At 40.8% G+C, this 27,672-nt stretch overlaps 1 protein-coding gene across 2 annotated transcripts in view; it reads left to right on the forward strand.

Annotated features, from left to right (window-relative positions):
- znf385c (zinc finger protein 385C) overlaps positions 1–27,672 on the forward strand; it is a 168,528-nt gene that overhangs the window by 44,407 nt on the left and 96,449 nt on the right. For both annotated transcript variants that reach the window (XM_028599927.1, XM_028599926.1), the window contains exon 2: positions 26,754–27,083. In XM_028599927.1, coding sequence (XP_028455728.1) covers positions 26,756–27,083 — 328 coding nt within the window. In that variant the 5' untranslated portion in view covers positions 26,754–26,755. The remainder of the gene's footprint in view (positions 1–26,753; positions 27,084–27,672) is intronic.

The raw sequence follows: 27,672 nt of genomic DNA on the forward strand, positions 1-27,672 counted from the left end.
TGTGCAAATTTTGTACACAGCATCTCAGTAGTGTTTGTTGTAAAAGTTCCCAGCTTCACTTCACAACTTCTCACTCCATATCTTTCAATTTGGTTGTTCCAGCAGAATTGCACCACATCTTTGGGGCACCATACAGCAGTGGGTATAGTATGAATGCACTATAAATTTCTCTGGTTTAATCGGTTTGAATCTGTAGCTGCTCTCCTAAAACACATGCGTTATATTTCAAAATTGCAGTATTTATGCTAAGTAGTAAGGCTTTTTCCAAACTCCTCTGGGAAAAATTTCAAGATTTATGAAAGCAGTCTGACTCCCTTGAAGTGGATAACAACTTGGGGTACTGTAGGTGTGTTTTAGAGCACTTTCTTTTGTCATTCAAGCATGGGTTGATTCGGTGGAGTGTTTCTGTCTAATTTGAAAAAGGAGCAGGAGGCTTTAGGAGGAAAATTAGTGTGGGAGAACAAGCTCTCAGATCTGCCCTGAGTTCTCCCAAGGGGTTGGGACCAGCAGTGTGGATGGGTGGCCATCTTCCAGCTCTGACACAGTGACCTCTATTCACTTGCATGTTCTGCCCACCACAAAGGTCTGGGGCTCCTGCTCTCAATAAATAAGATAAAGTTTATATTTACACCTACTAAAGTGAATTATGCACTAAATTGCAGTCGTTGCTGGTAATTACCAGGTGAAAGTATGTCTAGAAGTCAGGGTTAAAAGTTTTCTAAAAGTGAAATGAAAAGATGTCTAGGTTACATCTAACTGTTGTTTTAATAGCATTTTAATGGGTAGCACTCAGTATTGAGACATTGTCATTGCAATCAAGAAGCCTAAACGAAAAAAAACTAAACAAATTAAACTTAGTTTCAAACTACACGCCTGTCTGCAAATTAAAAAATCCATACCCACAAGGAATCTTTTTTTGTGTTCTTGATGTAACAACTCCTAATAGTATAAAACACCTTTCTGCCCCCCTACAGGTCAGATGGATCCATCTTATGTCTTAAGATAAAAGAATAATTAGATTTTTCAAATCATTGCCTCCCACATTTTACCATGATTCTGTGAGCTGTAACTTATAACCCTGTGACCCTTCACCCATCAGACTGACTAATTTGCATGTGACATCACTATTATTTATTAATTAAGGACAAGAAATATCCAACACCCCACCCAGAAACAACACTTCAAGTCTTTTTCTCTGCCTTTTCTGCACAAAGCCAATCTTCAGTCACATCAGCTCTTAAGCCTGCCAGTGTGTGTGACGCAGCGAGCTGCTCTCATCACTGTTGGGGAAGGACAATAGAATGTGAGAGCTCTGAATGTCTGACCCATGTATGACTCAGATGTGTTATCAGTGGTAGAGACCTTGCTAGCCTATATGTAGAAATGCTTGTTTTGTCAGGCTGTATATTTAAATGCTTCAGGCCATATTCTGTGTGTATATATAAGGAATCAAATGACTTTTAAAATGGTATTGGTTAGTCAAGTTGTTGTTTCAAGTATTCTGAAATGTTTAAATATCCAGTTTTTTATTATTTAATAAATATGCACTAATTTGCATACATTTCCAGAACAAAAATCTGAACATTGGATGAAGCCATTTTCAAAATTCTTGTTTTATTTGGTGACATATTAGAGTCAAAAGTTTTTACAGGGGGAATTTTGGATATCCCTTTTTATCGCTCCATAATTCAAAAAATCTATTTTCTAGTTCAAATCTAATCTAGTGTTTAGGTACATCTCACAAATTCCCTAGTTCTAAAGGTACTACACCAAAAGTGCTTGATGAAAATGCAGCTTAAGTGCTACTGAAGTGTTACATTAGATTGTTTAGTAAGACAGTCATGACACATAAACCCTAACCCTAACCATGATTTGTCATGACAAAAACCAAATGACACTTACTAAAAGAAGCGTTATGTCATAAACGTTTATGATTTGTTTATAATGTTTATGACACGTTCATGACAGTGTCATGTCACTCTTATGTAGATACCTTTTAAGTAAAGTGTAACCGATTTGTTTATTGCAGAAGAAATGCCGACCATAAATAAAAAACTGGTTTAATTTCATGAAAAGGATTAAAACTTGTATGTAGCACATCAGAGTCCTGTATCATTGAACAGGGGTCATGATGCTGGTCCCATGCTGGTTACCTGGCTGTTGCAGAGTTTTAAAAGGTTGATATGTATCATGCTAGCATGCTCCTGGCATACAAGGCCCTACACAATTATACCCCCACCTACCTCACTGACCTCCTGGAAGTTTACACCCCATGCCCGCTCACTGAGATCCTCCTCAGCATACCCACTGCATGTTCCTAGTGTGAACCTCAGCACCCTGAGAGGGCTTTCAGCTTCACTGCCCCCAAGCTGTGGAATTCACTGCCAGACCACATCAGATACTGTGACTCAATTACTGACTTTAAAAACAGACTTGTCTCTTAAAGATGTCTAATGCATGACTGACTGACTGACTTTTATTAATTTTTTAATTTTAATTTTAGATGACTATAATTTTAATGATGTTTGATGATTGTTTGTGAAGTATTCACTGTTATTTTCTACACCACATTTTTCAGACACATTCATGTCTAAATGCTATTGTCTGTCGCACTTGTCATGTTGTTACAGCTAGTGCCACTCCAGATTCCTGCCATAATACAAGCAATTGCCTTTTGACCTTTTTTATTGTTGCCATCTCCCATTATGTGAAAGGACCATTAGCTGACTGGGGTCACGCAGCCCCAGCTGAAGCCCTAAGCCTCCATACTGAAGATGAAAAGTAAGCGGAACCCATAGAGACATATTGGAGTATGTCTGCCTGGGAAGCTGTGACCAATCTCCCAGAAAGTCATTCCATTCATATAATCAAAACAGCTTCCTAAAATACATTTAGGCTCATCCAGGTATGTCAGCAGGCTCACAGTCTGTTGTACTTTGATTTCTGATTCTGCCACATTTTCAGGTGTGTGTGTGTGTGTGTGTGTGTGTGTGTGTGTGTGTGTGTGTGTGTGTGTGTGTGTGTGTGTGTGTGTGTGTGTGTGTGTGTGTGTGTGTGTGTGTGTGTGTGTGTGTGTGTGTGCGCTAAAACCAGAATAATCCACCAGAAAACTCTTAGCTGCAGGGCTTTAGTTTGACAGTGTGGAGGAGTTGAGCATCCACGAGGCACAGATGTAGAAAAGTGGACATAGAAAAGTGTCTCTCTGTCTTTTATCTCTTACAATTGTTTGATATCCGCTGGTGTAACAAATGACACATGTAGGCTAGAGTATGATGACAATAAACCCCAGGAGGAGTAGCTGTTGCCAGGGAAACAAGGAATGGGGATCCCAATGAACAATAATAATTTACACTTGTGTTTGTCACTGTTTTGTTTCTGATCATCCCTCCACACTGATGGCCCAGTCAGAACAGCAGGTGCCCTCCCCATTGACTGGCATGTTAATCCGGTTGGATTAGACCTCAATTGAGTACAAATGTGATGGAAAATGGTTTGAATTACATGCTAAGCCTCCTACTGGCCTGTAATCCACCGCCCTTTGCTTGGAAGAGTCACCCGCGGGCTAAAGTGTGTGCTGTTTTCTTCCACGTGCCAGCATGTGTCTTAGTGTGAGCCCCACACTCTTTCCACACATGAGCAAAATCCTAATTGCAAACACATCCACATCACTGTCAAGTTTCTTTGCCCTGGGAGTGACTTCATCTCAGGCTCTCCTGAACAGACATAGTAACATAACTGATGTGTGGAGGGATGGAGGGAGTCAGAAAAGAAAGAAAAAAGATCTGATGGGCTTGAGGCATCCCCTTGGTGTTTTTTGAGCGACATGTAATCAACGTGTTTGTCCCCCCTGAGCCATAGACGGCCTGGATGAAGATAGTCTTGCTAGCAAAGCAATATATCAGTATCTCAGGGACAGTTTACCCCCACACCCATCACACATTAAACTGGCTTTGGGAAAGTTGTTTTTACCCCTTTCTTGTCACTCATTTCTTATACAACCTCTTAACCCTCTATAACAAAGCAAAGTTGAAAAAATCCCTCTGACGCCCACATCCCCCCTCTTGTTGCTTATTGCCTCTCTGCCAGGTGGTTGAGGTTACATTATTATCATGATTAACAGATGGTTAAGTAATCTGCAGAGAGAGGACTGAAATCCCCTCAATGGATGAGGCAAAGGTGAAATGTTTCAGCCATTCAAGAACTGGGTTTGTGCCGGACGGTGTGAGTAAGGAAAGTAAATGGAGCAAAGCTCTGAATTCTTAGCTTTTCGAGACGTGTTGCTGTATCTGACAGCCGCAGAAGACTGAGATTGTACTTGTCTTAAATGTCGGTTCACCCAAACTTCACGAAGCAGAGCTTAAAATCCTGGAGTTGGAAAGCAGCAGATGACAACAGAGTTTAGCAGTGTCAGTTGTTGTATTAGGGAACATGAAACTATTAGAAAATGGCATGTCATCAGAGCAGCAGGGCTGTGACAGTCACTCAGACGGATGAGAGAATATTAAACGGTAAGAGACGTTACACTTTAGGTTGAAAATCTCGTGATCTAAGACTGTGTCCTGCATAAAGACCCTGAGGCAGCTGTCAGGAGTGAGACAACTTTACTCCCATCTACTGAAATCTATAAGCTGCCATACCAAAATAGGCCAATAAAAAAATAAAAAAAACACCTCTCAGTTAATTGGAAAGCTATGAAGATGATACGGTGAACTAAATAATACATTTACATTGCTGTTATTTTCATTATATTCTTTATTTTAGTTGATTTTGGCATCATAGTTTAACTCAAAATGCATTCAGATTAAGGCATTATAATCTGATCACTAGTTTGATTCTTAAATTAAACCACTTAAGAACTTCTTCAGTAAGGCCCATTGTCTTGGCCACTCTGAAACAAATTTGAATGTTTCAACAGTTTTGTAGTAATAGAGGGAAAAAAATAGTAGGAATGATGTTACTGTATGGAGATTTAACTTTAAGTAGCATTTTTCAGTGTTGTTCAACCCACAAACCAGATTTCAACAAATTCATTAGGGTGGAGGCAGCAATCTTAGTGACAGATATCTGAAAAGCTAACTGCATGCCAATAAACTTAAAAAAAAAAAAAAAAAAAAAAAGTTAGAGGCATGTGGGCTCTACAGATTTTTGTAATTTTTCTGAACATACCCTTTAATAAGAATCTGTGTAACTATACAGAAGCAGGGAGTTGCTGTCCTTGGATAAATAGATGTCTAAATGATTTATTTTCACAAGCCAAGACTGTGTGTGTGTGTGTGTGTGTGTGTGTGTGTGTGTGTGTGTGTGTGTGTGCGCTGATCATCCTAGAAATGCATCAGGGCAGATATGAGCACAATGAACTGAACACACACGCACACTCGCCCACACATACAGATGCCTCATGAATAGATAATGGGGTTATTTGAAATAAGTGTTGTCCATGCGACAAGCAGAATGACTGTCCTCTGTGGAGGAGAGGGGTAATTCTCTTTCATGCATCATTAGTTGTGTGTGTGTGTGTGTGTGTGTGTGTGTGTGTGTGTTTCAGCATCTGCCACAGCCAATCAGAGGTGCTCATCAGTCCTGGACCACTGTACGATGGCATCTCATTTCTGTCTCATCTCTTGTGTCGGGACCGGCCCTCGTTTCTTCATTTTTCTCTCGCTCATTTATGTCGTCCTCTCTTCTCCCATCTCTCCTTTTTTCCTCACTATCTAAGTCTCTCAGTGACAAAGAGACACAATCAGACCCACTCTTGTTTTTGGCTGACAGTCTATTTGGTGTTGGAAAAGTGATTTCATTTCTCGCCTCTGCTGTTATTATTTGTTGTGCAAAATAGGTTGTAATGGCCACCATTCTCCTTCTGGGATAATAGCTAGTTGAGTTCCTGATGGCATAATTGGTTAAGGAATTAGTGTGTGCTCCCTGTCTATGGACATATTGTTTGTGAGCTAGATAGTTAATGGTGAACATCTTTTCACTCACAGAGGTGCTGAGTGTACCTTTTTCGCCGCTGTCCCATACATCATCATCGTCGTCGTCGTCATCATCTTGATTATTTTGACAGCCATCATAATCATTACTGTGCTAGTTGTGTATCAATAGTCACACACCATAACCTTTTCCTGTCCTTTCACTGTGATCTATTTTATGGTTACTACTGATGAATATGAATACTGATATTTTTCTAATTAAAGACGCTAATAAATAGAGGGAAGGCTGTGAGTCAGCTCAGGCCAACTAGTCAGTGAGTGTTTGGAACATAATGAGCACATGGATGGACAGCAGATACGTGGATTATTCTGAAGTGGTGATTTAAGACGTTTCTTTGGATGTATGGATGTTGTTGCTTCTGTAGTCACTCAGGTCTCTTGTTTGACTCTTGCAGCACATAATAATACAGAAGGAGTTTCTAAAGACGAGTGTGTAATCCATCAGTTAATTCAAGAAATAATAGGCAGTATTTTACTAAAAAAACAATTTATATACTGATACAAAAATAATCTCTCTCAATCATCACTTATGACCCACCAGACGCGTGTGGTTGTGTCTGTATCTGCAGAGCTCCTGGCCCTTTGCCTGTAGTTTCTCTTTTCTTATTTTTGAGAGTGGGACATGGGGCATAAGTAGAGCGGGTCGTTCTTTAAACACAAGGTTGGCGGTTCGATCTCCGGCTCCTCCTGTCCGCATGTCAATGTGTCCTTGAGCAAGACACTGAACCCCAAGTTGCTCCCGGCGGGCAGGCCAGCTCCTTGCATGGTAGCTCGGCTTGGTTGTATGAATGTGTGTGTGTGTGTGTGTGTGTGTGTGTGTGAGTGAGAATGTGTGAATGAGCGGCTAATTTTAAAGTGCTTTGTCCAGTAAGGTAGAAAGGCGCTATATAAATGCAGTCTATTCACTATTTACCATTTACCATGGGCGTCCGCAAAGAGCCTTTAAGCCCCACGTTGGTGTGTAACCAATAACAGCATGCAGGTTGTGCAGCCCATTCTCATTCCCAACCGCTGCTTCGCCGCTCAGTGTCTCACACCAACGCGCAAGTTTAACCGACACACAAACACAGACAGGATGAAGCTCTGCATTCACTCATAATCCGACAATGTGGCACCTTCTCAGAGGTGTGGGTGTGTTTATTTGTGCTTTAGAACATAGGCTCCTGTAACTGTCTTGTTGAAAACAGTCAGAAAATAAGGTTTTATTCCTCTGATTCAGGCACTCCTTGTTTTCATTTACTCTCTAGCTCGCTCGACCACCCCTGCTCTCTCTCTTTCTGGCTCTGAGCCGTGGAGGAAGGACCAACTTTGAACGCTGTGTGTTTACAAACAGTAAGCAATACTTACTACATATTACATCTTAAATAAATCATTATAGATGTCGATCAAAATTTCATTTGTCGTCATTCAAGCTGCATTTATTCATAAGACATACATAAGCAGTACAGTGTGTGTGTTGGCCAGAAACAAACCGGGTGTCTGCCAGAATCTTACAAATGGCAAGTTTCCCATTCCTCTGCTGTTCTCAGTTTTAAGTAAAATGTGTGGAGACCCTATCAGCCAATGAGAAGTCAGTGGCAAGTGTTCTTTTGCGAACAAGTTTCATCACATTTCTATGTTGTCTCTGTTCCTACCGTGGCTGCCCCAAATGTGAAAAGGGACCGTGGCTTGAAAGAATCCACCTGAATGGCCTTAAGGCTGTTAACACAAACATATTTGCTGATGAAGTTGATGGAGAAGCTCATTAAAAAAGCAGCCTTTATAGCAGGAGGAGAAATTGTTGGATCCCTTTTAATTTGGACCAGCAGAGGTATGGAGGATGCTGTCATAAACTCGTGCTGAATTTTCTATGCGAACATCCGGAGGGCCGAAAGACTCACGGCAGACCTTTATTTCGTTGACTTTTTATCCGCTTTCAAAACTATCTGCCCACACATGCTGACTGATAAGATGCTGTTGTATTCCTCTCGAGACAGAAATATTGTGGGATGGATGATATAGACTTCATGACTAACTAATCCCAATAAGTAAGAAACAGGATGTTGTTAAAACAGCTCTGGTTTTCCTGAGGGCTGGTGTTGGCACATCATTGTTTGATGTTATATAAAAGGCAGACATATACAGTATCAGTCTGACACTAGTTGATAATCCCCTGCCAGGTGGCCTGCAGGGTTTAAGCTCCAGGGTTTGCTGTTGTCCAAGGGAGTGAGATTGAGCTCTGGCAGTGAGGCATCACTCTCTTATCTCTGTGTTTGCCAGAATGAATTTTTTTACTGTCTTGTCTGTTTCTCTGTGTGACCATCGGGGCAGCAAGCTTGTGCAGTCATAGTTAGATCAAACAAATTGAATTATTTTCCAGCAAAACCCCAAAAATCGATTAAAACAAACTGGACAGCGGGAGTGACTGTACTGTCCCAGTACGGGGCCAGAAGTTAATAAGAGTTTAGCTGGTGGCTGCTGCTGATTTTTTTAGTTGCACTCGTCCAAGCTTGATCCAAGCCAAGGCCAGCATCCAGAGTGACTGGACAGCCATATATCACACAGCACCTAAGTATAGTGCTGCTGTGACACCCAGTGACATTCTCACTTGTCACCACTGTATCCACTGATCCATCACACAATTCTAAGAGCGCATCCTGTGGCCATAGTGGAACAACAACAACAGCAGCTCTTCATTGTGTCACACTGACCTACTGGTTTGTTAAATGTCTGGTAACCAACCAGATTGGAGCGGTTACTTAGAAGATGTATTCCATTACAATTTGTTACTGTCTGTAGTGCCAAAGTTGTGATGAGTAATAAATCAATTATTCAAATTATTCTGGTCATATGTTCTGTTACAGTATTTTTGATATTGGCACCTCATTGTTTCAGTTTTTGTTGATAAATCATTAGTCATTAGACGATCCACTTTGGGGATTGCTCCATTGCCGTCGGAAATTCAGCAAATCCAGCAAATTGGCCCAAAGTTCCAGTAATATTTGAGTGTTTAACCATTACCCAGCTCCAAGGGCCTATTGTCTACACCCCACTTCTCTCTAAAGCATTTCATGTACAGTAGGTCTGGTATATTCTTTCCCTCACTTTAAACTTGCTCGTCAACACCTCTTTTCTCAGCTCCTGCAAGTTGATCCTCTGCTTCTAAATAGCTCTTAGTAAGTTTATTCCTCTGCTGCGGTTCATCGTGTGATCGATGAGCACCAGTTGGCTCTGTCACTACCACTAAGACAGTGATGGAGAGGCCCCCTGATCCTATCTGTTATCCCAAAAATACATTAGGAAACGTATACATAACCAACAGCGAACTGTCTGTACACTCAAACAGAGCATGCAAATTCTGTTTAGTGCCAAATGCTGAATAATTGATATGGTGATAAAACTATTTTCCTACTGGAGTCATTGTGGCGGTTATGGCTGTTTGTGGAGGCCACAGCGGACTGTTTTGTTATTAATAGCCCGGTAATTGTGAGTGGCAACCTGATTGATTCACTTCAGTTCCTGTGAGAGCAATTGACGACGCATTATCGCACATCGTACACAATCATGCAAATGTGTGCTTTCTCACACAAGCCCTTTTTATACATACACACACACACACTTTCTCCTCTGGGTCTTTTACGTGCTGATAGAAAAAAAGGGGAAGATGTGCCAGCGATTGCGAAGAGGGAGGGGGAAGGATGTGTGTGTATGTGCGTGATGTGTAGAAATACAGCTGGTGCTTTTCGCACTACATCATTTCATTACACACAGACATGCTGCAAAGTTTTTCCTCATGAGCCTACTCTGACCCCAATCTTTACAGGTCCCTTGACCTTCTCACATTAGACAGAAAATTGGCAACATGCTCAAAGAAGCAGGCCTAAATAAGTTTAGTGTGTGCTGCACCAAGTGAAGAGTCAGACGTGATATTTAGCTGTTCAGAGATGGATCTGGTCACAGTGCAAGGAGGGATATTGAGGGGCAACTTACATTATTTGGCCTACATAGTTCAAAGGTAAGACTAATTTGTCTTTTACGACAACATGACAGTTTTGTTTATTTAAAGATGTCACCAGAAGGACTTGAACAACGTGTCTGGTGTGTTTACTTTGTGTGCACAGAAATCTGTGTGTTGAAATTACACTTCATCAATCATGGCACAACCACAGTGTCCACCAGACTAATCATGTTTCTGCTAAAAGATTGAATGTGATCAGGAAAACACACAGATGTTACTGAAAGCTAATTTATGACCGGGAATGTGTCTGTTCATTTGTCTGTTTTGCTGGCTCGCTTTAGCTCGTCAACTCTGACCGTGTTTATGGACCTTTTTTGGAAAGCATCCAAACACAGAATGAGCCTGTAGTCGTTCTGTCAGGGGTAAAAAAGCAGATACACTTCCTCATCAAACATTTGGCATGGATGGAACGCAGATTGCAGGAGCGTGCCTGATGCCATTCACTCTACACCCTCACTCCCACTGCTCGTCATCACTGCCTTTAATTTCGTAGTCTCTGCAGGGGCAACCAAGTGCAGCCTCGCTCTGATTGGCACATTATGAGCACAGGCTCAATCACTTGCTCACATACAACCTTAGACCTGATTATAATTTCTGTCATACATATGCAGGGGATACACAGGGTAGCATATGCAGTTTCAAAATGCGTGACACCCACTCATGATGGCACAGAAATGAAACCAATTGTGTTTTTGAAAGGATGTCCGGTCATTTAACTCCTTGCATAAAATGGTAATACTTCAACTAAATAAAGATTAGCTGTGAAGATTATACTTAGATCATATAGATGCAGACATGGTAAAGCCAAAGCGCTACAGACAAACATTATTATGCGTCAGCAGGGGTGTTCATATGGTCTGTGAGTCGTATGTGTCTTCGTGGTGGGTGGGATGCATGGTGATATACAGTATTGTGTGCTGTGGGAGCTCTGTGTTTAAAGGTCCAACTGAAATTAACTAAGTAGGGACTGTATGCGTCACTACCTTTTTATTCACCATTCTTTTTACAGCATTGTTCTCCTTTCACCTGATTTTCTCTCCCCTAGTTACACTGCAAAAAGGCAATTAAATCCGTTCAAGATTACGCATCGCTTCTATTGGACTCCTTCCAGATTGTTTAGCATTGGTCTGAAAGACGCACCAAATTGTTTGAAATGTAAGACAGAGGATGGCTAATTATTTCATGTCCTATGGTCCTGTGATAAAGTCCAGGAATGTTGGACCGGGAACTGGAAACTGTTAATTACAAAAAAGGCAATTCAAGAAACTCATAATGTCTTATTTTAACATGATTAAATCGTATGTAGGTTAATAATCGTTTTAAGCACTATTTGCATTATTAAACCTTTTTTAAGGTTAAAGTATACCAGTGATAACACAGCATTTTATTTCATTTTGTTAAACTTGTTAAAGGCACAATCTTTGTTTAAAAAAACTAGAGTTAGATTATATATAATAGTATTGTTACATTTAAAATATGGTTGACTTGAAGCAGATCTAAACAATAAAAGTGATCAAGCCCTATTTTGAGACGCATTAAGACTCATTATTGTGGTTTTCTGGCCTGCAACTCTGCGGTCTTCAACCCAGTGTTTAGCAACAGAAAGCAGCTGTTTTTCACTAAAAATCTCATATAGCACATTGTACACTACCTGCCCAGCACCAAACTGCAGACCAACAAAGCTAGCTGTAAATAGTGGAGCATTTAGCAGCTAATTAGCCAGATATTCTTTCAACAATTAATACTGAACATAAATTCATCAGCTGGTCAGAAACATGACTCCAAATGAATGCTAATTTGCTGTGGATACTAAATGTCTGTAAATAATTGTTTGTCATATCAACTCTGTAAGTTAATATGGAAATGTTGTGTTTTCAACTTGTTCTGCTGCTAGTAATTGACCAAAAAAGTACTTTATTTTATTTTGTTGAATAGGCCTACTAGCAGTTGCTTTGGATTACACTATATTTTGCTTGCATGAAGAAGGGATTTTTGGAAGTGTACATAAAGCATGCTATGTTAAACCCACTCTCTTTACTATTCTTCTTGTGCTACTTTCAGTCACTGTACTCATCTTCCCAGCATCTATATACATATCGCCTCCCCACTAATCACTTCTTTTTCTTCATTGTGTGTCCCTGTGGGCAGCATGGCAACATAAATAAGTACTCTCAGTTCTGGGCAAGTAATCCTTCCTTTTGTCGGAGCTGGCATTGGGAGTGCGACGGGGACTGATGGATGCAGGGGCAGCTTATTGGCAAGGACAGCTTGCATGCCAGCATCAACACCATAGTTGATCCCCGGATAATACGGTTGGATACCCACTCTTAGATACAACCACACACACACACACACACACACACACACACACACACACACACACACACAAACACAGGTAAACATGCAAATCACACTCACTCACCCACATGCTGAAACAGCAGTTCAGCAGCAGCAGCAGTTGTGCTCTTTATCTCCCTTTATTGGGACAGCCCTGCCGTTGGTCTTTCCTCTGAGACAACTTTCTGCAGCACCAATGGTGCGTATCTGTCATATTGTCTGTGGGAATGTGCATACTGTATGTTTTGTTTTATGTAGTATGTCTCATTTGAAATCACAGCTCCACTATGTTCAGACAGCCATTTCTCTTTCTTTCCTGTAAAAATCCCACATTTGATGCCAGATGCTTTGAGTCGAAGTCGCTCCACTGTTTGTGTGCTTGTTGCATAAATACCACCCCTCACTAAATTACATTTGCTTACAATGGTGCAGGCAATTTGTCAGTGTGTCTAAGCGCATGTGAGGGAGACCGACTCAGCTCTCTGTGTCTAATGAATTTCCTCCTACAGAACTAATGTCATTAAGGACAGGTAAGAATGAGACTAATGCAATCAAATCCTCGCACTAAGTACAACACTCCCCAGTCGGGCCCAGATACACCACACCGATGAAAAGAAGCAGCTCATTTAAAGTGCTTGTATACATCACCGGCATCAACGGATGCGCCTCCTCCTTTGAAGGTGTCATCCGGTTGATTCAGTGAGTGGAAAATACATGAGATGGGTTGAATCTGCCTGCGCAAAATCTAGTGAAAGTTTTTTGCCTTTTAATTGGGCAGGACATATGAGGAAAAAATGTCAGTGTCATCGTGCCACATCTTAATCTCCCATTCTGAAAGTGTGTGTTTAGTGTTGCAGCATGTCAAGGTGGGAGGAGGAGGAGGAGGAGGAGGAGGAGGAGGGATGTATGCTCGATGATTAGTGAAAATATAAAAGCACAATCAATGCAAAGGGTTAATTAACATGGCATTTCAGAGTTAACACAATATACAATCTACTCATATAACAGGCACCTCTGTTCACAGTCACCTTCATTGTTAACAGTGATGTTATGATGATATCAAAGTAGACATCTGATTTAACTGTTTCCTGTGGCAGGGACATTTGGATTTAAATAACAAACAGGCCTTTGTATGGGATTAGTTTTGTGACTTTAATTCCAAGCAAAACTTCTCAAGTATCAAACAAAAAACACTAACTCAAGCAAAAAATTGTCACCTCAAAGGTAAAACTTAAAACTTGCAAACAAAACATTTGTGTAGTTGTAAACTATTGGTCTTTTATTTGTTTGATATGATGTCCTCTTGTTTACAGTTTCCTCTGCTTCTTTCTCAATGATCAGTCTTTTGCTCTCTCCATCACGTTTGCAGCCATGCTCCCAGCTTTCTCCTTTGTGCTCCCTGAGTTTTTGCTTGCGATTCTAACACAAATATCTCGCGTAGGCGGGTCTTACAGGGGTGCGTCCCCATTGGCTAATGAGTGTTAAGGGAAAGTTTGAGTGACAGCTCAGCCTCAGTGCAGGTAAACTAACGTTAGAGACTCAGAGTCTGGTCTGGCGGACACACAAGCCACTCCACAGGGGATTCCTACAAGATTAATAAAGTGTAAGTATTGATCATATATATATTATCTGTGATCTACGTTGCAAGCATGGTTACTAGACATTTGTTGTTTCGTTGTGTTAAGTTACTAGCTAGCTAGCTAGTAAAGCTTTTTTAAGTTAGCATTTAACGTTAGCTATACTGCTAACGTTATCTAAAACTTGTAGCCACTGGCTACCTTACTGAGCTAATAACTTACCATGGGAATCATGTATTCTTCGTGAGGCCTTACTCAATGGAGCTGTATTAATTATCGTCTTCTCTCTGTAGAGACCTGCAGGACCCGAGCAGAGCTACGATGCTCTCCCAGGTGACCTTAGGTTAGTAACGTAGCTATATTATGGTCTATTAGGAAAAAATATTATCCAGCTAACTACTAATTGTTGTGGTTGCTATTGGCCTGATAATACACATTGCTAGGGTATTGGTTAAGTTGTACAATGCAGAAGCTGTGAATGTAATATATTATATATAGAGTTCGACACATACATTAGATAATGTTCCATCTGTACACACAGTTTCTTCTTTCTTTGCACTACCTTAAGATGGCAGATAACGGACATATTTTTTGTATTTTTTAGCACTGTAAATGTCAACAATATTTATAATTAATGCATAGTGTTACTACTGTCCAAACTATGTACTTTAACTAACATACCAGGCCCTTGACAAATACTTTGCTTAGTGATCCTTATGGTGTGATGTGATGTGCATGTGTCCTGGTGGCTGGCCATATCTTACTTTACACATGTAGTCAACGTGGAGGTAAGAATCTAGAAAGTGTGATCAATAATATTCCAGAAATAAGTGTTCCAGTAGTGTTCAGGAAAGCTAGAAAAATGTTTCTAGAGTGCAGGCTTTATTACAATTATTTATTATTGACCTAATTCCAAACACTTTTTATCATTCAATAAGGTACTTCAAGCTTTACATTAAGAAGTCAAGGAAGTGAAGGACTACAGCCACATCCCAGCCCTTCAGAGATCTGATCTTGTCCTGATAATATATATATATATATATATATATATATATATATGATCAATACTTACACTATTAATCTTGTAGGAATCCCCTGTGGAGTGGCTTGTGTGTCCTCCATACCAGACTCTGAGGGCTAGGTTTACTAACACTAGCACAGTTTGCGCTGCGTCTGTTTATGCGAGTTCGGTAATAGCGCACGCTATGCTTCTACATTTTGCGTAGTATTTATCAACCTGACACCCATCAGGCAATCAGCGTCTTTCTCCGCCCACTATACCGTAAATTGCGCTGTAGCGAAGCGGTACTTGTGCTATGATATGGCTGTGAGTGCAGACTGCGATATTCCCACTGCTGATGCTATGACTGTTTGAAATGATCCTGCTGCCAATATTTGTAATGTTGCGAGGAGTTTAACAACTGCTGGAATGGAATGTAAACGCTGACTGGGTGATTCAATGTCATCTTTGATTTCTTCCAGTAACTCTAATATTGCATGGCTGCTTGATCTGTAACGCTAAATGATGTTGTGTTCACTGACAAAGTGTGATTCTTGTGTTACAAATATTTTCAGCCTCGCCTATGTCTTCGTCTTGCTCAAATTACTGTTGCCATTTCACCAGCGGCATAAAGGTCTACGAGGAAACTCGATTGCGGCTGGTTTAGACCTGCTTTTAAGAGGCGGAGAATTTCCCCCACAGAATAGAGACGCGCTCTTACTGACAGTCTTTGTAAATACCACGGAATATATAATTAGGCGCACTTTGCGCTTATCCTCCCTGGAAACAGGCGCAAACGGCTTGATAAATCTAGCCCTGAGTCTCTAACGTTAGTTTACCTGCACTGAGGCTGAGCTGTCACTCAAACTTTCCCTTAACACTCATTAGCCAATGGGGACGCACCCCTGTAAGACCCGCCCACGCGAGATATTTGTGTCAGAATCGCAAGCAAAAACTCAGGGAGTGCAAAGGAGAAAGCTGGGAGCATGGCTGCAAACGTGATGGAGAGAGCAAAAGACTGATCATTGAGAAAGAAGCAGAGGGAACTGTAAACAAAAGGACATCATATCAAACAAATAAAAGACCAATAGTTTACAACTACACAAATGTTTTGTTTGCAAGTTTTAAGTTTTAACTTTGAGGTGACAATTTTTTTGCTTGAGTTACTGTTTTTTGTTTGATACTTGAGAAGTTTTGCTTGGAATTAAAGTCACAAAACTAATCCCATACCTTTGTGTCTCTTTGTGCATGTCTGTGTGTTATCTTTACAGTATAGAGATTCTTTTAAATAGAATTAAAATGGGAGTGAAAATATATCTCTATGGATGATTAACTTTTAAGACAGACAGCATTGTATGGAATATTCCAAAACACTATAAGGAAAGATAAAGTAGACATTTATAATTATATAAGTTTAAGCAGCATCATCAACGTGTCACATTTTAGAATTACAATTTTTTTTTTTTTTAAGTGAATTTTTATTTATTTATTTTATAAATACAGTACCTGTTGAGGCCTCACTGGGTTTGATCCTATTCATCAGTGGCGATTTCTTTAAGACTGCAAGGGAAGCTCAGCTTCCCCTAAAATGTCTAAAATTTTAATGGTCAAATATGTACTATCGTGTTAACATTTTATTGACTAAAATGCGTTAGAATACGTTCATCTCGAAGACGAGTTGGTTCAGAATTGGCTGACTCGATTTCCTTCTCATACGTTCCCGTAGCGTCTCAGTGCATTTCCCCGTTGAAGCCTAGCGTCCGTTGACTTCAATGGGGCTGCTTTGAGCAGTTTTTTTCAGTGCTTCGAAACTAGACGGTCATTGGCTAAATGCTGCGATTATGTACTATAAATTATAGATTTTGTACTATAAAAAGTCAAAGCTGTTCAACTTCAAGCAGAGTTCAGCTCCTCAGTCCCATCGCGGATTTTACAAGTCTAGTTGAAAGACGAACTGCTGCAACCTGTTTCTTGGTATTTGCTTGGCGAAATTGCTAGCCAATTTTCATCATACATTTCATACAATTATACACCACATTCCTTGTTTCAGTTTAACCTAATTCCTACATTTCCTCCTTCGAGTTTAATATTGTTTTGTTAGATCGTTTGTTCATTCATTCATTCATACAGTAGGCTAGGCTAGTGTTGTAGGGGTGAGCTAGCCAGCTAGCAAACTGCACAAGATGCCAGACAATGCTAATATTGTCGACCTGATTTTGGCGAAGCCATTTGAAAGTCTTCCTTATGAAGAGAAACTTAGAATTAAACAGCAGGGTTAGATCAACACTTAAGATTGATTTAGTGCAAAAGACAGGGCAAAGTAACAGGTCTGTTCAGCTCTCCTGGTATGACAAAGTTAGCTGGCTGTGCTGTGACAAAAAATATGTACTGCTGGCCATTCCTGTTGATGAAACCTTCCCATGGATATTATAAATTATTATAATAATTACATTATTATTTATTATTATTATTATATAATTTAATTATTGCATTACTATATATATATATATTATAATATTAACATAAATAAATGGACAATTTGTATGATGTAGGCCAAAAATGAGCTTCCCCTCTTTGAATGACCAGCAGCCGCCACTGCTATTCATGTAAAGATGTTTAAAGTGAAACAAATTATAATAACAATAAATCAAATTACAAAGAAAGAAAAGAAAGCTTTAATTATACAAGAGTGTCTTTGCAATTAAAGGAACAGATGTTCTCCTTTTCAAATCTGGAAGGCTATTTTATTAAAGTTAAACGAAATGTACTGTAAGCACAAACATGTTAAGTCCCAACCAGCATACTTCAACCGATACTTTGAAGGTCATTTTCAAAATGTGACATAACACCTTAAGCCTTTAAGGTACTGTAAGGCTGTCACCGCAGTTTGCACTATAATGCATCACAATGGCAGTTTTAAACGTGCAGTGACTAATTTAAAGCAAAGCACTGATGTGAAGTGATGTGCTGCTGGAAAAGACAAACATGGCTATGTAAATGTCATGGCAGCAGGGGTCCTTGACGTTCCCTCCCTCTCTTTCCCAGCTGAGGTGTCTGAATATGTTTAGGTCATTCTTGTCTAAGTGTGTGGTTAAAACATCATGGTTTCCTCAGTTTTACTGTACATGAGAGGCTGTGTGAAGGGATGTCTGCTGCTCCCAGAGGCTGTTCCTAGCCGCAGGTGCCAGCTGATTCACTGTTGTGTACTTTTATTCATTGAGTTAGAATCATCCACCCACTTTAAAACATATTAGTGGGATAAGATGTTTACATGGAGGGAGGAGTGTGTGCGTGTGTATTTTTCTTTTGTGTGATGATACTGTGTGTTGTGCGTGCAGGAATGTGCAAGCAGAGAAAGAAGTTCCTTAAGAAGTTTTTTAAGTATAAAAAACAGTGCTGCACCTGTTCCCAACTTCCATCCCTCTTCTTCCTCTTTTCTGTTTCCTCCCATCTCCATCAGTCATGCTATCAAGGCTAGGGCGGCCTCTCTGTTCTTTGCAGAGTGAATCCAATACCTGTTTGTCACACAAGCTGTGTGGGAAAATTACATAGTTTTTCACTGGAGTGTCTACCCATAACTATTGGAGCGTAATAGACAATAATTGCATTGGTGTTTAGAGAAGGAGATGAGTTGATAGAGGCACATCACTCTTACAGAGCCTGTTTTATCACTTTTAAATAGGGTTAGAGTCTCTTATCTAACAGCAAAAATCCATCTACTCTCCCTGCAATAACCATGTCCTGTCAGCTCTGAATTAATCCCATTCCCCACAACACCATCTGTATCTTGATACAGCTGGCTGTAAATTTATAGTTAAAATGAAACTAGCGTAAAGACTTTCCTCTGGGATGGTGGACTGAATTTTTTGTGTCTTCAGTTAGAGTAAAAGGTAGTGAAGGGAAACCAGTGAGAGTCGGTACCAATAATTCTGAGTGATTCTCTGAGCATGTTTAAGTCAGCGGTGGCAAATGTCCTTGATGCATCTTCTGAATCTGGTCATCAGAGTACCTCGGCATTCGCCAAGCACCACCGACATGGCCCTAAAACTGCCAGCTTTTTGTTTAACACCTCAGCCAACAGATGCCTCCTGGCATATAGGCGACCACTCATTAAGAAATTAATTGGAATTATTCCTGGCTGGGAACAAATTTTTCAACATATCTTGCAAATGTTGCTGACCATACCGCGTAACCTGTTCAGCAGGCAGAAACTGAAGGAACTAAAAGCATACACAATTAACACCTCTTAGGGCCGTTACAGAGTCAACGCGAGCAACGCGAACAAGCAACGCGCTCCCTTTCATAGTCTAAACAGCGGACGCAAGTAGACGCAAGCGTCACGGACGATGCGTGAAATGCAATACACCGCCCACGCAACAGGGGGCAGCAGAGTGCTCCACGGTGTTCGGTCGGCAGAGCCAGACCCTCCCGGAGATTGGCTCTCGTCAGGGAGCAGCTGGCTGGCTGACTTCTTTTTATCAGATGCTGGCGTGTTTCCCCACCAGTACAGTGTACTACGATTGGTTAGCACTGACCAATACATTTAGCAGGTTTAGCAGGTTTTAAAAATATATAAATACATTTGGGTCTCTCTCTCTCTCTCTCCTGCTGTACGCTATTTCAGCCTCTTGAGGAGGGCACACAGCATAGACACACACACAGAACGTTGATACATACCGAAAAATGTGACTCAGTAGTCCTATGTTTGATAAATTTGCTCTGCTAAGTTGATTCAATATTTTTTGATAATGTAGAATATAGTATCCTATATTTAAATATAGGGCACTACTACAATACATGCAGTGTCGCCCCCACCGACAACGCATAGTATTGTGCGCACCGGCGCGTCGCGTATCAAAAACTAGGACGACACATTTGGCTACGCATCGACGCATAATGGCGGCCGAAGCGTAGCGATGCGTTGACTCTGTAACGGCCCTTAAATAGGCCTTTGGACCAAAATGTTAAATACTGTGTCTCTTCATCTGTGTATGCACAGCTGGTTGACTGTGTGTGTGTGTGTGTGTGTGTGTGTGTGTGTGTGTGTGTGTGTGTGTGTGGTGACTGTGGCTGAGCCTGGGTTTGTCCATGTCTAAGTATATCTAGTGTTGTATGGAACCTCTCCCAGTGTATGTGGTTACTCCAATTGGGCAGTTCCCCAGTTGAGTTTGTGGTGAAATGTGAACAAGGCGAATATGGGCCTGTTTTCCTGGGCTAACTATAGCACGCTTGAGGCAGACGGATGTTTGAATAGTAGTGCAAAAACTGGACTGGACTGTTTTTTTGTGGTTGAAAAATGAAATGGGCCACACTGGACAGAGTCAGCCAATTTGGTGTAGTGGTTGTGAGCCTTTTGCAAATTGTAAAACCAGTTTTTTTGGCATCCAGGAATGAATATGTAATAATAAGATAGTAGAGAGCAGTGGTGGCTGCTGGTCATTCAAAGAGGGGAAGCTCATTTTTGGCCTACATCATACAAATTGTCCATTTATTTATGTTAATATTATAATATGTATGTATATATATATATATATATATATATATATATATATATATATATATATATATATATATATATATATATATATATATATAATAGTAATGCAATAATTTAATTATATAATAATAATAAATAATAATGTAATTATTATAATAATTTATAATATCCATGGCAAGGTTTCATCAAGATGAATGGCCAGCAGTACATATTCTTTGTCACAGCACAGCCAGCTAACTTTGTCATACCAGGAGAGCTGAACAGACCTGTTACTTTGCCCTGTCTTTTGCACTAAATCAATCTTAAGTGTTGATCTAACCCTGCTGTTTAATTCTAAGTTTCTCTTCATAAGGAAGACTTTCAAATGGCTTCGCCAAAATCAGGTCGACAATATTAGCATTGTCTGGCATCTTGTGCAGTTTGCTAGCTGGCTAGCTCACCCCTACAACACTAGCCTAGCCTACTGTATGAATGAATGAATGAACAAACGATCTAACAAAACGATATTAAACTTGAAGGAGGAAATGTAGGAATTAGGTTAAACTGAAACAAGGAATGTGGTGTATAATTGTATGAAATGTATGATAAAAATTGGCTAGCAATTTCGCCAAGCAAATACCAAGAAACAGGTTGCAGCAGTTCGTCTTTCAACTAGACTTGTAAAATCTGCGATGGGACTGAGGAGCTGAACTCTGCTTGAAGTTGAACAGCTTTGACTTTTTATAGTACAAAATCTATAATTTATAGTACATAATCGCAGCATTTATCCAATGACCGTCTAGTTTCGAAGCACTGAAAAAAACTGCTCAAAGCAGCCCCATTGAAGTCAACGGACGCTAGGCTTCAACGGGGAAATGCACTGAGACGCTACGGGAACGTATGAGAAGGAAATCGATACAGCCAATTCTGAACCAACTCGTGTTAACACAAAAAAAATGTTAACACAATAGTACATATTTGACCATTAAAATTTTAGACATTTTAGGAGAAGCTGAGCTTCCCTTGCAGTCTTAAAGAAATCGCCACTGGTAGAGAGAGACAAGGCACACAACATGCGCCTGTGAGATGCTGAGCACAAGACAAGGAAAAAATGAACTAATTACTTTTAATCTCAATGCAAAAATACTTTAGTTATCAAATGTTTTGACAAGGGCTTTTTAGAAGTTGAATTATGCACCTGTGACTGAAATGTTGGTTAAAATATGGTTTACATCTGTACTAATAATATGCAATCCTTTTTATCCTTTGTCTAATATACTTTAATAAAGAAACCTACAGTATATGTCGCAGACCACTATAGTAGACTAAGGTCACTTAAAGATTCATACAGTTAAATATGTCCAGAGTGAACTTTTGGAGGGATTGCCATAAAAAAAATACTTACAAAACTAATTTTCATCAATAATCCAAAATTATCCTTAAAATGTTTAACCTTTGCATATTTTCCATAAAGGCATTTGGATTTGATGGAACAGATATGGACCGTCATTGTGCCTGTTTTTCTGACATGTAAAATTGGTTCCTTGACCCTAGATGTGCAGGTCTGTGTATTGTTACACAGGCTGTCATTTCTTTCATCAGATGTCCCCCTTCTATCTTGCTTATCTCTTTCTCTTTTGTGCTCTAAATTCCTTTCTTTTATCAATCTAATACCCTCTGGCTGATGTTTGTACTAACCTGCACCAGCGTACACATATATGCAAGAGCACCCACACTCACATACACACAATGCCTCAAATACAGCCTCAGTGATAGGATCAGTGTGATGCTGTATAAATTTCCCCCCGGTGAATAATTTTATTTTTTTTGCTAGGACACAGTGACACACACTCATGCACAAGCAAACACATGCATACAAGTAAACACACACACACAGACACACACACACACACACTGTGTACAAATGCCCTCTCTGTGTGTTGCCGAAGGACTGCTGCAAACAAAGATTAGAGAAAACGCATCAATTTATGTTCCATTGCTTTTTATTTACTCTTGGGCTGATGCTGGGGGTGATGGGGACTGCAAACACTTGGTCCTAGCTTTCGACTCCCAAAACAGCTGCACTGTGGTTGTAACTTCTTTTTCAATAAGCACAGAACTGATCCCTGTATAATTACACTCATTAAAGAACCGTAGCTTGGGCTTTACATAATCAACACTGATACACTGGACACAAAGACATGGAGCTTCAAAGACCTCGGGCCCGTTCTATATGACAATACAGCGTTGATGATGACAGTAATGATACTTTGATGATGCCAATTATACAAGCGCCTTTGTGCTCACTTCACCAATCTCTCTCTCACTTTTCCATACGTCTCTTTCTATCTCTCGGCCATTACTGACCTGATGTAGTGAAGGGCCTCAAGCTTTGGTTTATTGTCAAGAAAAATTAGATCCATATCCACCTGATACATGTCAGATATGGAAACGGAATATCCTCGTCCGCAGTCATATTGCTTACAGCCATCACTGTTAGTCTGCTTAATGGTGAGAAATGCTAACTATTGACATTTTTGCATCCAACTCTTTAGTCAGGGGTCTTTTTCCTCTGACTACCTTTTCCTTCACACATGTATACGTTTATCTCCTCTGAGGCAGTGTATACAGGATATGAATGTGTGTTCTGGCTGTTTGTCGGCTTGATAGGATTTTTAATTTTGTTTATTTATATTGTTGAGGTCAGTCCATGTGTTCTAGGCAGCAGAGGTTGTATTTAGTCAAGTCTAAATGTCTCTGTGTATTTGGGCATGTTTGCTGAATTTCTCTTTTGTTTACAGAATCTGAGGGCAAGTTATGTTTGCAACTGTGCCGGTAACTGTACATAAGCATGTGTGTATGTACGCATGACATTTTGTATTGTATGTGACCTGTGTGAGAACCATTGGTGTCCCATTGGTTTGCACTTGTTGTTGGTGCCCCCCTCTCATCAGTGTGATTTAGGAGCTGCTAACATGCCTGCAGTGTTTGCACTGGTCCATCTGGAGGCCACTTTCTGCCTGCATCAGGAAGAGACTACGCCCCCATGCCAACTGTGGCCACAGTGGATTGGTGGGGGTGCTCGTCGCGGTGGGTTGGTGGTTAGAGCTGATTTGAGCTGGGGAAAGTGCTATAGTATTTCAGGATCAGTGAGCAGCGGACACAAGATCATAAATAGAGTTTTTATTGCTGAGCTGCTATGCTGGGTGAGCCTGGGTCTTTCAGCAAGATCACAGCAGTGATTGATGGTTCCCATGTGCCAAGGGAGGATGGTGTGGGGTGTAGGCGGAGGAGGGGCACATCAGACAGGGGAAACAGCGGACATGGCAAGGCTGGCAGAGCCTCCTGCCCTCGCTGTCCTCCCCCAGGGTTACCCCCTGACAATCTCCTGCCCTGCATCAGCCTACAGATCTCTGTGGGCAGACACAGCATGAGCTCTTGTCTCACACGGCGTTTACCTAGAGCTGGAAGAGTCTTTAAAGTCTCTGCAGGCTAATCGGGTCAACCACATACACACAGGTAAAAGCCGTAAAAACCCTTTGGTCATTTTGGATTCACAGCCATTGTACACAAAAGTAGTTTGTCCCATTCACTCTCCAGGTACCAGACACCTTAGAGTGAAGTGTGGGACACACAGAGAAACGTCAGACATGGCATCCATTGTTTTTCCATCCATCAGTTCTGCTATGGACGTGATGCAAAAAAAACAACGTATTATGATGTTAGGTGAGTGTGAGTTGATTTTTTATATTTGCATTTGAGCTGAAGCCATGAAGATGGCTCTAAATCTTAAGTATTTTTTAATAACATTTAATATATTCATGACAAAATCACTAAAGCAAAAATTGAAGTTACAAAAACATCTTTAGGTTTTATTTAACACGCAAAATCTCACCTAAACTGTTTCATCAGGCTTCTGTGGGTGTGTCTGATTACATTTGATTATCAGTGACCAGTGTCATCAAATTCTGATTAAATGTTGCTAAGTGAAATAACCAAATGGTCCCAACATTGGCCGAAAGGACCCATTCACTCATAAAGAGCTGATTGGGAAACTATGTTTTTTAGGGCCTTTACAAAAGTGAAGATTTGTTAATCTGCCTACTTTACCAAAGCACTGAAAATATTAAATCTCTGTTTTAAAAAAAACTCCCATTCAAAATACAGATATTGTAAATATCCAGTGAATCTCTAAGGGAAGCTTTATTTACACCAAAGCACCCAATGCTAAATGTACTGCTTTTACTGTTAGGGTATTTTGTCAGACGTGTGCCAGACTGGTCTCTATGGTAACAGTCATGCTTATGCCATTTCTGCAGAAGGCTAAACTGTATCACAAAATAGCAAGCATGAGGTTAAGACCGACTTTTGTAGGCTAGACATTGCACTGCTATTTATCATAAAAAGCACAAGTGATCTTTGAGATCATCTAATAGTCGGTAATATATATATATATATAGTGTATAAGTGTAAGTATAAGTGTTCTATGTTCTATGAAGAACTGCCTCTTAGTGCACGGGGATGGAGGACAGCGGGATGTAATATACTCTGTATGTTAAGTTCTGCAGTTCTTCATTGAAGGTTTTGTTTTTACAACCATGCTAATTTGGGGCGGCTAGCTGAGTAGTTTGGCAGGAGTGTGAGGACGTTGCGTGGTTAAGGAACACAGAGATTTTTTTCATTCAGTGCCAGAGAGCAGCATTGCTCAAAGCTTTTGAGAAAACATCTGATGGAGCCTCTTGAGTACTCCCAGATTGGCAACGTGAATAGCAGCTTTCATGGAAGCTGCTTGCCCTAATGTGTTTTGAGGTGTGTGTTTGTGAGAGAGATTTTTCATGCATGTAGGTATGCATGCATCATAGACTCCACTTTCCTCCACACTACTTTACGTGTGTGTGTGTGTGTGTGTGTGTGTGTGTGTGTGTGTGTGTGTGTGTGTGTGTGTGTGTGTGTGTGTGTGTGTGGTGTTTACATAAATAACTTGAGGCAGAGGCAAAAAGCCTGCAGCAGAAACGCACAGCTGGGTGTATTTCAGGGACTTTTTCCAATGGTGATGTCTCAATCCTTCACAGAGCTACTGTAGACCTTTTAATTTATTAATAGAGACAGTAGCTGCATATGAAACAAAAAGCTCTTCCCTCTGTCTATCCTGGGAAGGCTTCTTCTCTGAACACAAAGTCCTCCATGGAAAAACTGCAGTTTTCGAGAAGCAGCCTTTTTTGTCACTTTGCTTGTTTGTCTCTTTCAATATCACTGTCCTGCTCTCCTGTTAATACTGTGGTATATACAGGTTTTCACTAGAGCCCGACCGAAAGGATTTTTAAGGCTGATATCGATACAAATATTTGGTGATTTAAATATATATATATATATATAAATCCAGAAACGTGTAACAAAACATAAACAGATTTCCTTAACATTAGTTATTTGTAGTTATGAGTCCTCACTCAGCTAGTTGTACAAACACAGGAGATGGTAGATGTGTTAAGCTCCCACATACTTGTATATTTTATGCAGTTGCTGTTGTATCTGTAATTCCGTCATTCTAGTTTGAACATTGTCAGCAGACATAATCAGAGCTGTTTCATAAGCCATAGACTCCCAGTTGTTTTCCTGTTTGCTGATCTGATTCAGGCACTGCTTGGCTGAGATCCTTCAGAGAGGCAGTGCAGCTACTGCTGCAGGATTTTGGCTTGCAGGGGTGCACAGACAGCAACCAGGCATGCAGTCATCATAAGTGAAGCATCTTGACAGAGGGCCCTCACTGGTCCTCAGAGAGCCACGCTGCAGCACTCTGTCTCCCCCAAGTGGTGCGTAATTACAACCCAGGACCTCCACCGCTTGGACTTCCTACTGTACAGTGTGATCATGTACACATTTGTGCCCAGTCTGTCTTTCGTTTCCTGATGTCTTCATGAGTGGTTGTATACAGTGCAGGTGTCACTTTGTTCTGAGTGTGCTAACAAGCATGACTTACATCAGACAGGGACAAGCTCAGATTCTACACACTTCTCGACGAAGCTTTGGAACCAGGGGTATTTTTGCCCATGTCCTCTGTGGCTATCAGGTTTTAACAGGCTGGCTTTGTATGCTGGGTGAGCCAAGCCATGCCAGACTGGGGAAAATGATACCTCCATCCACAGGAGACAGGACACACGGCCTCACTCTGTTCCATGCTGTGTTGCACATGCTAACACTGGGGCGCTTCAGAACGGGAGGGAGCATCATGAGTCATTTGTACACTGAAAAGATTTTGAGCATGGAGGGGTCTGACACTTGAGCTGTAAAGTGAACCTCTAAATGATATTGGTCTTTCCTCCTGTTCACAATGTTTTCCATCCTTTTGTATTCATCCTATCCTCTTCTTCTATCACAGGTATGAAACGTCCATTCAGCCCCTCAGCTCTGCCGAACACTGAGCCGGACAGGAGAGGGTTTGGCGCTGGGCTCCGACTGCATATGGACGGGGAGCCTTGCTGTGACACCCAGGATGAGGGTGCAGTACCAGATGAGCAGTCACCAGGGGGCGCCCTGCCTTCTGTACTCTGCAGACCAAAAAGGGAGAGAAAGCAGCGGAGCTACACATTGTGTGAGGTCTGCAACATCCAACTCAACTCAGCCGCACAGGCCCAGATCCACTACAACGGCAAATCCCACCAGAAGAGACTCAAGCAGATCAGCAATGGCAAGATGCCAAGTAACACAGGTAGGCTTGGAGCGCTGCTCGACTGACCACGATGTTTGTTTATTGTTGCAAAATAAGATGTAAATGCAGAACATGAGATAAAGCGCTCTGCCTCTGGATTTGTAACCTTGTCTAGCACAATAGAGCCATTCAGATTTATAGAATCCCACACACTGTTTACAGCAAGTGTAGCAGAGCTGAGTGAAGTCAGCAAGTGAGAAGTTAATTAAGTGCTGGTTGTGTTTGATGGTTGTGTTCCTGGGAGTGATGCGGCTGGAGTGAAGTTGGACCAAGGGGGTAAGCTTTGCTTTAGAGCTCGAACCTCCTATGGCGCCATTTTGATGCTAAAAAGCCATCACCTTCCGTTAGCATTCCACTGACTAGCATTCATTTTGACGTCACTTTACAGCGAATAACTTTACATCTGTAGCGTTTAAAGACTCTATTTGTCCATTGTTTAGTTCTAAAGAAACACAACAATGTATAAAAGGCTCCATTACCTTGTATCTCACGTTATGGCTCCGTAGCAGACGCTTTTGTAAAAATAGGCTAACGATTGTGTCACATAGTAGAGGAATTACCGTATAGTACAGGATAAGCTTGCAGGCAG

This window comes from Perca flavescens, chromosome 15, assembly GCF_004354835.1.
Source record: "Perca flavescens isolate YP-PL-M2 chromosome 15, PFLA_1.0, whole genome shotgun sequence".
Classification (NCBI taxonomy): domain Eukaryota; kingdom Metazoa; phylum Chordata; class Actinopteri; order Perciformes; family Percidae; genus Perca; species Perca flavescens.